We start from the raw sequence: 11,774 nt of genomic DNA, 5'->3' as shown, positions 1-11,774 counted from the left end.
TCTGTAAGGGAAGGGTTGCTATTTACAGTATGCTCCAAGCCTGCCTTTCAGAAGACAGCCCAGCTTGGCTGGACAGCTTTCAGTTGCTACTAGAAATATGTCACTTATTAGGAGCAGAGGGGATGTTTATCATTGTCTCAAGGGTTACTTTGGCTGAGGCAAAGAAACAGCTCAGTTATATAATGGAAAGAGCTGGGTCAAAGGATAAGAAATTTTACAGCATGTGCTCAAGAGTCCAGTTGTGCAGACTCAGTTTCTCTCTTGTCTGTCTTGCACAGGCAGTGAGTGAGACCACAGTTATGCGGGTCTTCCCACCCGTCTCCCAAAACCATCTCGGAGCCATGGGGGCTCAAGGGACCATTAAAAAACTCTCCCAAAACTCCTCAGTCAAGAGAAAAAGATTTGTCCTTCCTACTGCTTCTCTTGCCCTCCTGGTACCCATTTAGCATTCAGTCTTGTTGCCCTGGCCCGTGATGTAGTCATGGTTTGGACCCTCTTCCAAGCAAACTAGAAACGCGAGCTCTAGCAGAGACGCCTGAACACAGCATTATCGTAGTGGGGTCTGAATATCATCAGTCCTTTTAGTCCTTGTCAACGGGGGAGATGGTCCTCGCCACTAATTTAGTTCTGATTTCTGGAGAAACAGCAAAAAGAAACCCAACCTCATCTGCATTACAGATGCCACCTCACTGAGTACCACGCCGCATTCCAGCCAGAGAGGCAGTTGTAAAAAGTGGAACCTGCATTTCCACCGGCTTATGCAAACGCTAGAGGTCTAACTTCAAGGTAGCCAGACCAGCAAGTTCTGTCAAAAAGAATAATGTGCATCCAGAGTCTTTCTAACCCCCCCTCCATGTTTTAGTTCCCAGTATCAAGGATGTGCTTGAGATAAATAAAATGTTCAAATCCAAGCATCAAACTTTCAAGTATGATCCCAATTACCGTAATAACAACCCAGTAAACAAATACTGGTGAAGCAACGCCTTACCCTAACTACCAAACTCAGAAATTACCCCTGGACCAGGGTGACCCGGCTTCCTCACCGTGGAGGAGTGGGAAGGGAAGGGAAGGACCGCAGCCTTCGTGAGGCGGCCGGGGGGCCCCAGCACCTGTTGCGCCGCCATTTGGCGGCAAGAAAGCGGGCAGCGGCGGACGCCTCGCTCGCCTCCTTCTTCCCAACCAACAACTTCCCGGGGCGTAACAGCCTCACCAGGTGCCGCCCTCGCCGTGAGGGGACGGCAGGGGAAGGCGAGAGACGCGGACCGAATCGGCCGGGCGGCGGCCGCGGAGCTGGGGGCGAGGAGGGTATTTGAGTGGGAGAGCGGCCGGCCGGCCCGCCCGCCCCCTGCCTGCCCCCTGCCTCCGCCCCGCCGCCGGGTGCCGGCTGACAGGTGCGCGCTCCTCCGCGGCAGCAGCGGCCCCGCTCGCCCCCGCCGCCTGCCCCGCGCCCTCACTGGCCCCGGCTCCTCCGGCCCCCGCCCGGCACGGCCCCGGATTGTTTAGTCCTTGGGAAGCTGGTCTGGGTCCAGGTTTTGCTTTGATTTTTTTTTTTTTTTAAAGGGGGGGGGGAAATAAAAGCTAAAGGAAAGCAAAATCTGGAGACACAGAAAAGGGCTCTAGGAAAAAGTTTTGGATGGGATTATGTGGAGACTACCCTGCAATTCTTTGCTGCCAGAGCAGGCTCAGTGCTGCCTTCTCCCCAGCGGCGCAGCCCGCGCCGGGCGCTGCTGAGAGACGCCCGGGCCTCGGTGCCGCGCCGCCAGTGCCTGCTGTGCCGGAGCCCCTCGCCCCGCCGGCCCAATGCTCCTCCTCGGGCTGCTCCTGCTGACATCTGCCCTGGCCGGCCGGAGGCAGGGGGCCGCCGCCGAGTCCGACCTCAGCAGCAAGTTCGCCTTCTCCGGCACCAAGGAGCAGAACGGTAAGGAGTAGCAGCTCCGCCGCCGCGGCGCAGCCCGGGGCAGGGGCAGGGCGGGGGCGGGCGCCCGGCCGGCCGGCGCGGAGGGGAGCGGAGCGGAGGTGGCGGCCGTGGGTAGCGGGGGAGCTCCGTGGCCGGGCCGGGGTGAGCGGGGTCGGCCCCTGCGTGTTTGCCCGCCGCCTTCGGGGGAGCGCTGTGGGTAAAGGGCAGCGGTTCGGCGGCCGGCGGGGAGCCCAGCGCCGGCTCGGGGGCTCCCTCCGCGGCGGCCCGAGGCGCAAAATGTGACTTGTCCCCTTTTCCCTTCTCCCTTCTCCCCCCCCGTCCCCTCCCACCCCCCCCCCCCCAAAAAAAAAAGAGCAACGACACCCCCCCCTTCGTATCCTAAAGTTCAGCTCTTCGGGGGGGTGTGTGTGTGTGGGGAGGGGGGAGTCTGTGTGTGAATGAGTGGTATTTTGTACAGGCTGGAAACGAGCTAATCCTGCATAGGAAATGAGAATTACTTTCAACTTTCAAGTGTACCTGAAATGTTTAGAAAACTCTCAAATGCAAGTTCCCTTGGGCTGGGGCTGCGCAGAGCTGGAGAAAGACTCCTTTCATACAGCAAGGGCAGCTCCGGGGTGTGTAATTTGCTTAGCCTCTGAACTCCATATGATTTACATTATTCAGATTTTTAAGCGCCTTTCCTCTTGATCTGCTATTATGAAGTCATTTTAAAGAATATTTTACAAACTGAAACGTTATATACTGCATGAAACCACACTTAGTGTAGAATATCTAAAATTAAGGCTGTTAGCATACATTCATGGAACCCCTGGTGCTTAATGTACGGAGTGGGGGAGTGAAAAATTTAGTACTTTGCATGTTGGTTAGAATGAGCTTTCTCCCTGGGCACAAACCAACACAAAAGGCCAAGCTGGGAGCTCTCAAAACTCTCTGAACTGTAATGAAATAAAGCAGAAACGCAGATTCAAGGCTAATTCAATTCTCTCAACTTTGAACTTGGGACTCCCCAGATAAAAGCATTCTACGTCATATCTTTTAATAGAAAGCAAAGTTTCAGAGACCTCCACAAGTGCTCTGTGAATGGGTAGAATATGCAGTGTGCTCAGAAATTTAGCAGGGGGAGATTAATACTGCTGTGGCTTGCTAATGTGATGATATATGGCACCTGCAGGCTGCTGGAGCTGCTGATCAAAGAGCAGTGTGGGGATCAATCTCTAATCAGAGCAACTGTGGAGGGCCAGAGAAAAGTGATCAAAAGACTTAGAGACCCGGCTATTCTGACAGGAAACCAATCAGACTTTGCACACAGGACAGGAAATTATCTGCTCTGTGTGAGAAAAGAAATCCCTCACTTTCTACCCCTTCCCAGCTCACCTGGTGTTTAGAGGCTTTAGGGCACCAGTTTGTGACAAAATGGAACTGGCATTAATACACTAAAGTCTCGTGCTGTTATGCTGCCTTCTGTTAAATCTGCATGGTGTTCATATGATGTGTATTGACATACAGAGAATTACCATTGCTTTGCTTTAACTTTGTCAGGAATGGAAAGAAACCTACTACACTGTCAGTCTGCCCTGAGAGGCTTGTTACAGGCTAAAGTGGCTGGGCCCTGAAGGGCCACCGGGGTCCAACAATGAGAGCACAATGGTAAAGTGTAAAAGGTAGATCGTACGGCGTAAAAGCAAACCTGATGTAAATAGGTACAAGTATATATGACAACAAAAACTATATCCCGTTCGTGTATATCAGAAATGCAGCTGCCTTAGGTCAGGCTTCAACTGGTTTGCAATGCAATTTGGCATGCTCTAAGTCACTATGTCTTAGAACAAATGCAAAGCCAGGATAATTTTCTTTTTTAAAAGTGCCCCAAAACTGTATTCTGTAATAGTTTATACTTGGAACAGTCCAGATTCTTCTTGTAGCTTACTTGACGTTTGCTTTCTAGTTGTTCAATTGCAAAACTAAAATTAGCAGAAGTTTAGGTACAGCAAAGTGCCAACCCCTGACTTTTCTTAACTGATTTTAATTATTTGGGGGATCAGTAATGCTGGTCAAACCAGTTCTTACTTGATTTAATTAGAGTGATTTTTACACTCTGCTGCAATCTAAAGATGTATAGCTTTTAGCTAGAGGCAGGTTAAAACTCCCTGGAGTATGAGAATGAGATATTGCTGTTCACATGCCAAATAATCTTTGGTCAGGAGAGAGAGAGATTTTCACTCACGCAGTCTACAAATAAAAATTCTGTCCTCTACTTGTAAAACTGCTAAATGGCCAAGAAGTTTTGCAGTAGAATGGATTACAGTGTTACTCAGCAGCACATGTGGGTGCTTTAGCTATTCCTTCAAGGTGATACTGAAGATGTAAATGACCAGTTATTAAATCAGTGGGACTACTTGTGTTACAAAGGGTAAGCATGTGCTTAAGGATCTATTTGTTCAAAATTGGGTTTTATTTATTTATTAGTTAAATTATTATTAACTTCAAAATTACAATTTGACCTGATTTATTTACTAAATGCAGACAGAGAGAGTTCTCTTGTTTCTGCTTCATAGTGAGTGTCATTTTAGGTGGTGATTTCCTAGTGTAAATATTTCTTCATAATTATAAATTAGCTATTCTTAGAATACAATATTTTGTTGCTGCCTCCAAGGAATTCAGTGTGATAGCTGTTGTGGAGCCAGTGTAATTCCATTTGAAAACACTTAAAACTACCTCCTTGTTCTTGGCCCTCTGTTGTAGTCAGATTTTCTTTAAGAACAGGTTTTATTTGTAAACTCTGCTTGACAGTAAGGTGTTTTATGTGACTTCCTTGACAAATTCAAATTTATCTTTAGTGTTTTTATTTGTAATTCAACTGTGTAAATACTCATCTGGAGGATCAAAGAAGTTTATGCAACAATTTTCTGGAAACCGAAGTAGCAGTAAGTGATGCATGTAGTGATGGCTTCCATTTATATCCAGGTATAATTTCCATGATTCTTTGTCCTGTTGAAAAACAGATTATGCTTTGAAGGGTTTTTTCATACTTAGGTGGCTTTATCAGTTCTCTTATGGCTGTGTGATGCATTTATTACCATTTTTCCATATTGAAGTAGAGAGTCAAGAAAAAGTGATCACTCAGTTTCTTCTGAGGAGCAAAACTCAATCTCTTGCATATTGAATTTGATTACTTGGATATTTTACTTCTTTTTTCTGTTATTGTTCTTGCTACTTTTCATTCTACTTTTGAGTGCTATTTTTATGTAGTATCTTCATCCTGTCTCTGTAGTTTCAACAATGTCTGAGGGAGCTATTGATGGACTGAGTAATGTGAATGACTTAATTCTAATGACTTAGCTCTGATCTGAGTGCACCTGCTTGTTATTAGTTTAATCTAGATTTGATTACAACATGAGATGGCAGGAGAATCTAAGTTCTGTTTTCTTGGCTGTTTTAGGACAAGATGTTTAAAGTAATTTTGCTAAGCTATCAGCTGTTATGATTCTATGAGAAATATGAGGATGTCTTTCTAGAAAATAATGTAAAAACTACTATTGGGTGCCATAAGCTATGAAGTGTAGAGTTTATGTGGCATATACATTTAAAATGTAGTAATGAATGACTTCAGAAGGCCAAGAAACTGAGGTCAGTTAGCAACTTACCAGGACCAACTAGTTTGAAATATTAATTTTCCTGCAATCAGCTTCAAGTGTGAATGAACAGCAGTAAATAGAATTGCTGAATTAAATCTTATAACACCAAAGCACGCACTTCTGTCAATCCTGCAGCACAGATAATGTACTGGTGGTGATCTATCTTTTGACAGATCTTAATTTCCTTCAAGTGTTTTTTTTCTTCCCCTGCATGAATAGAAACACTTAATAATAAGTTTCGCTAACTGATCACTTCATAATGTATTTCTTAAATCTTCTGAAACAGGCAAGATTTATGTAGCTTAAAAAAAAAACAAACTCAAAAACCAAAAACAAACAGTAGCCCTGAGCTGGAGTTTCAGACTTGTGTATGTCAGGCCATCTTTGGGAGAAGTTGGTGGATGCAGCTGTAACTGAGAGAGTAGCTGAAGTGCCAGAGGGAGCTGCTTTCATCAGCATGCGCGTGGCCTTGCACGCCTCCTCACAACCACCTAGCGGATTCCCTGGTTTGTGTTTCTCCAAAGGGAGCTTTCAACTTATTCAGGAATGGGGAGAGCATCACAACATAGAGTTGCTGATGAAGTTCATTTGACTTGGGCTGAACACCTGAGAGAAGGCGTGGATGTCCACATGATGCAGCACATCGAATCCTTGCAGAGCGGAATGTCAGTGATTTTGCTCGAGTGCAGCCATTTGACTGCAAAATTATCTCTTATAAACCAACATACTTAAAAGCAGTGGGAATAGGCGCCACCTCTGCTGACTGTTGTTGAACTGATGACTGCCAGTACAGTGTGTTGACTACTGCTGGGCAGCAGCAGTTTTCTTCATTTTGAGAAGATAAGGAAGTATAAAATATGAACATGTGTCATCTAAGTGAAACTTGATAGTGATGCAATTTTTTCTTGAGTTTAATCTATTTTTGTTTAGTCCAAGACTCGTTTTGAAATATGTTAAAGCCCTTTTCCTGGAGAGTGAAGAATTACACCACATCCTCTTTCGACTTTAAGCAAGAGATTGTGGTGAATTAGAGAAGTTCTTCAACACTGCAATAAATTGCAGTGGAAGAAAGTCTTAAAAACTGGTTTTTGCCTTTGTAGTTGACTTCTGGTGTATTGTCTGCTATTCAGCAGAATGCTGCTTGGGACTTCTCCTTATTCCTGCTGTTTCTCTCAGTTTCTTCTGTTAGGTGAAAGTAAGGGTCTTAAAAGCACAGATCATTTGCTATTTGTCCCAAATATATATGCATTCCAGCCTTCCCGTATCCTTGTTAAATATCTTGAATGGGATTTAAGCAAGAAACACGTAAAATCTTATTTTTGCAGTAACTAGTTGTTATTAGGTTTGCAGATCGGACTTTAAAGCTTTATCTCATGTTGTTTGGGGGAGTTTAGTTTCTTTTTCGATTAGATAGAGTTTTATAATGGTGAAGAAACACAGGGCATACCTTGAGACACTGACAGCTATACTACCAAAGGGTGTATGTTGAACTTTGTCTTCACATAAGCATAATGTCTTTTATATCTTATAACTTTATCCAAAACTTTTGAATCTAATTATTACATAGTCAACATGTAATAGCAAAGTACTGGTTTGCATCCTACAGCAGTGGTTGTGCATTACAGCACAGTGGTTTTGGGGTTTTTTGTTGCTGTTGGGTAGTGGCTGCTTTTGGTTTTTGATGTGTCTGGCAGTTCTTCATTACTAGAAAGAGGACAGGCTGTGCAAGCCCACTTCCCTTAGCTGGAAATGAGCCTCTTCAGTTGCTTTATGGATAGCTCTTGGCTTTACCAGAGAGCCATGCCTTTGCCTTTTTAGTCACAAAATGCGTGCCATGGAAAATACACTTCCTGGTATCTAAGTGTCTTAGGAATTGGCCTGTAGTAAGTAGTTTTTTAGTGAAAACCTGTGGGACTCAGAAGTTATACAATGGAAAACGAATAGAGTTAACATGTAGAAATGCAGCTATATTAGTAGTACGCAGGTATCTCTGAGTGCTTAGTTGTTTCAGAGTTTTGGAGAAATTAATTGTACATTAAAACTTATTCAGCCCTGTCATTCCCTGTTGGGGAAAACGTTTGCAGCCTGTGTTTGTGAAATGCGGTAGGTGAGTGAAAATTCATAATGTGCTGCTGTGAAGCTAAAATAGAAATTTGGGTTTTCTAGAGGTTTTGTTAAATTGTAGGATGTTATTTTAAGGTGGCAATGCCAGAAAATTTATTCACAGCTCCATCCATACGCATCCTAGCCTTAGGGTTCATCTGTCTTCTGATCTTCTCTGCTCAACATCCTTCTGCTGAGATTGTATAAACATACCCCCAGTGTTACATTGGGTTATTTGTGCTTAATTTCATGATCCTACAGCGTACTAAGCAGTTTTCTTTTATATGAAGATACCCCATCTTACAAAGCATGTGTACAAAGCACCTCTACACATCTTTGTAACCTCATCAGTTTCTACAGAAGTTAGTCAGCTGGGTGAGATGAAGCAGGACTCTAGACTTTCATGGAGAAAGTCTTATACACAGAGGGTATAAGAACTATTGAAAAAGTAATGTAAATGAAAGAAGAGAGCCCAACTAGTTCCTTGGTCTCCTGCACGCCTTCTGCATTAGGGTTAGCAAGGGCTGTCTGTCTTCTGAGTTCCATTACTTCTATTCAAACACTCCATCTTTGTCAAGCATCCCCACAATTTTGGACTTTGACGTTCACCTTGCATAGGTATGATGGTACATTTGCACTGGGCTTGCAGGCTGCTTGGCTTCTTGTCGCTGTGGATTACTTTGAAGTCCTGCAAGTGCGTGCCACCTCTCAACCTGTGTCAATGTTCTTTTACCTTCGCCGATGAGACTGTCAGGTGAGCTGGCTGCAACTCATGTTGAAAGAACTCATCAACTGTTTAGTTAAGTCTCTGGATTATTATTTCCCTGTACTGCTGTTCTCATTCAAGCTGGGCTGATTTGAGGCTATGCAGGTTAATTCTGCAACGAAGATGTTCACAGTGCTAGTTGCTGCTTTTATTTTTTTTTCTCCTTACTGTCATTTTCATATGCAGGTGTTTAGGGCTGAGAAAGAGAAGATGAATTAACCTCCTATGTACTGCAGTCCTATACGATACAGGGAGAAACAGCATCTGTGGTTGAAATAAGAAAATGCTCAAAGGCTATTTACCATGTAGTGACATCCTTTTATAGTAGTGAGAATGGGAGAGTTGCAAGGGGGTAACCAGTAACACCTTTTTCAGTGGCATTGGGCCTTTTTGTGAATTAAATCTCAAAGTATTCATTAATCTTGTGCTTTATGGTAAATTCAATCAAGGTATCTTTATAATCACAGATGTTTTAAGGAGATTCTTCTAGAACAAAGAACACCTCTGTTCATTTACTCCCTGAAAGCCCAAAACACTGAAATTTCTACTTGAGCTTGTTAAAACTGATTATTAACGGTATTAAAATAGTATGTAGGCATGGCTCAGTTTGATCACTGTTGTACTGATTTCTCTACATGAAGTGCAAGGAATGCACTGGTTCTGAATAAAGCCAGGTGAAGGACCAGGTGGCAGCAGGCAGGTGGGTGTTTTCCTCTGGTCATGCACCTTTCCAGCACTGTGTCTGCAAGTAGGAATCTTTGTTTTGAATTTTTTTAGTACTCTGTTTTCTAGATGAACAGTGGAGTTATTTGGGTAGTTATCAGTTTACGTTTCCTATGATACTACAGTTCTACTAAAGGAAAATGAGGGGGGTCTTCCAAGCTTTCAGCAACTATCTGGCGTAACTGGTGATAACTTTTGAGTGCTGGATTTAAACTCCCTTATTGCCCTTATGCGGCTTTTCCTGAAATGTTAAGTCTGTCTGTCTTGGAAAAAGGAAAGAACGTCTTGGGAAAAGGAAACAATGCTGCTTGTGTTTCCTGTACATTTAATTCATTTTTGCATTGCTTCTGCTGTAATATTCTTACTATGAATTGGCATTAAATTGTGTAAGAGGGTGGGGGGGCAGAATGTTAGATGCTGCAGTTAGTTAGGGAATTGGTCCTGTAATCTGATGCATGGGCTTCAAACTTGGTTCGGGCAGTAAAAGGTAAAGGAGTGAAGCCCTTTTTGTAGTTTCAATATTCTACATCTTTAAACTATTACTCAGTTTGGCACATATCAGCAGGCTTGTAATTTTCTGTGAAGGATAAGTCCAGGTGTAAAATACCAGGGAGTGTCGTATGTAAAGAGTAGCTTACACTGGAAAAACGCTCTTAGCACACCTTCCATGTCAATCCATAGCTGTTAATCTATCTGTGCTACTTTTCAAGCATCATTTGCTTAAAAGCATGTGAAGTGGGAAAATGACTTTGCTGGAAGAGGTACTGGTTTGTGAAATAATGCATAATATCACTTTAATTATAATTTTTATGGTCTTTTCAACAAAATTCAGTTGTCCGGTCTTTTATTGAACTGTTATTTGGGGAGCTTAATTGGATAAGCCATGGCATGATAGCGACTAGAGTATCTTAGAAGTTTGACACACACACACACACACACACACACCCCCCCACCCCGTGTACTTCACCATGTAACCATCTGACTGCCTTCACCCTCGTTCAAACCAGTCAGAGGCACGAGTCCTAGGGGCTCCAGGTTCCTCTGATTGACAGGAAACCAGCACTCATTTTGTACAATAGTTAAACATTAAGAAAGACATATGGCACAGGAAATTCTTTTGCTGTGTGTGAAGGTATGGCATGTCCATACTAAAAGTGTTGTTCAGACTATTTCAGCGGTAGTGGTGAGTTATATGAGGCCACTTCCATCTGCAGAGAGTCTGTTTCACTTGCTTGTGGTTCTGGGGCTCATTCAAATGCTCTAAAACAAAATAAAAGGAATGGATGTAATAACTTCTTTATGGAAAAGTCATAAAAAGCTACAGGGCCGTGTAAACAAATTGGGTCATTTACAAGATGTTTAAGTGGTGGATATTCAGTCCAAATTCAAAGGTGTGGATTAGGTTTTACGGTCATCTTGACTGAATTTTGCCCTCAACAAGACTTCCTTTTTCTGCCAGGAATGCCTTTGACACTACAGATGACAAATTCTCAGAAAGGGTGTTTTCAAACATTTCGGTGCATGCAGAGTAAAGCTGAGAAACAGGAGAACAATTCAGTAGTATAATTTGATCTTTCTCTAGGTGAATGAGGGGCCGTTCTTGATCCACATGGTTATGCTGTAAAGCCGTAGTGGAACTTTGTAGCCTTCCCGGGGAAAATAAACTAAAAGAGTTTCCCTTCTGGATTCAAACATGCCTGAACTAATCACAAAGCAACCGTTTTGGCTCTCTGCTCTGTTCGTATAAATAGGTTTGAACAGAACAGCAGCAACAGTGATCCAAGTTAAACTGCTCTAGTCACAGGAACTTCTGTCGGACCAGACTGAAGCACTGAACATTCTATCTATGGTGCGCCAACTCACAAGACCCTTGTGACTCATTTCATCATTTGTCGGAGAGCACTGAAAAAGTGGAATGGAAAAGAGGATAACTGATACTTTTGCATGTTAAAATACATTCTGCAGGGTTATTTCCATGCTTCAGTGTAAATGTAAGCTTATGTATGGACAGTTTGCTCAAGTTTGGGGAAGGGGTGTGGGTGTTGGGTACTATGGGGTGCTTTACTTATCATGAGCTGTGGTCGCTCAGCTCTGCTATTACCAATGCAACTTCAACTACTTTTCATAACTCTTCATGCACTAAATTCTGCAGTTATTTTCAGATTGAAAATAACTTTACCCAGCACAAGTTTGGAGTTAGTTGTAATTAACTGTATGTGGATGAAGCTCCTATTTGTACGTACAGCGCTACATAATGAGCTGTTGGCTCATCTTTTAGATGCTTGATACTGTGCCTGTGAAAATAATAGTTGTTACTTAGGAAGTGTATATGTGTTGTATAATTTGTGATGAGCATTATCATTACTGCTAAGGGTCTTTGCCAGTAGAGTCTTTCAGTGATCTTTACCTATTCTCATAAGTACCTTTGTAAAGACGCTGATCTCAACACCTTATGCCACATTTTTAGTTTCTTCATTGGTGGTCTTTATTTTATCTCAGTTATTGCAGTTCTCAGTACCTTCAAGAAGTAGTATGTATGTGGGGAAGCGGGTGTCCTAGTCTGAGTCCAAACAGGGCTGTCAGAGAGTTTTTGAGCTCATTAACTTTCATTTCAAGAGAAACCATTGAG

General features: G+C 43.1%; 1 protein-coding gene across 1 annotated transcript in view; it reads left to right on the top strand.

Annotated features, from left to right (window-relative positions):
* Window positions 1-1,207: 1,207 nt before the first annotated feature.
* The window catches only part of PDGFC (platelet derived growth factor C), a 138,520-nt gene continuing 127,953 nt past the window's right edge, over window positions 1,208-11,774 (top strand). The window contains exon 1 of the mRNA XM_075091005.1: window positions 1,208-1,918. Within this exon, the coding sequence (XP_074947106.1) occupies window positions 1,801-1,918 (118 nt within the window). The 5' untranslated portion in view covers window positions 1,208-1,800. The remainder of the gene's footprint in view (window positions 1,919-11,774) is intronic.

This window comes from Phalacrocorax aristotelis, chromosome 4 (assembly GCF_949628215.1).
Source record: "Phalacrocorax aristotelis chromosome 4, bGulAri2.1, whole genome shotgun sequence".
Taxonomy (NCBI): domain Eukaryota; kingdom Metazoa; phylum Chordata; class Aves; order Suliformes; family Phalacrocoracidae; genus Phalacrocorax; species Phalacrocorax aristotelis.
This window is presented reverse-complemented; position numbering and strand designations above follow the sequence as displayed.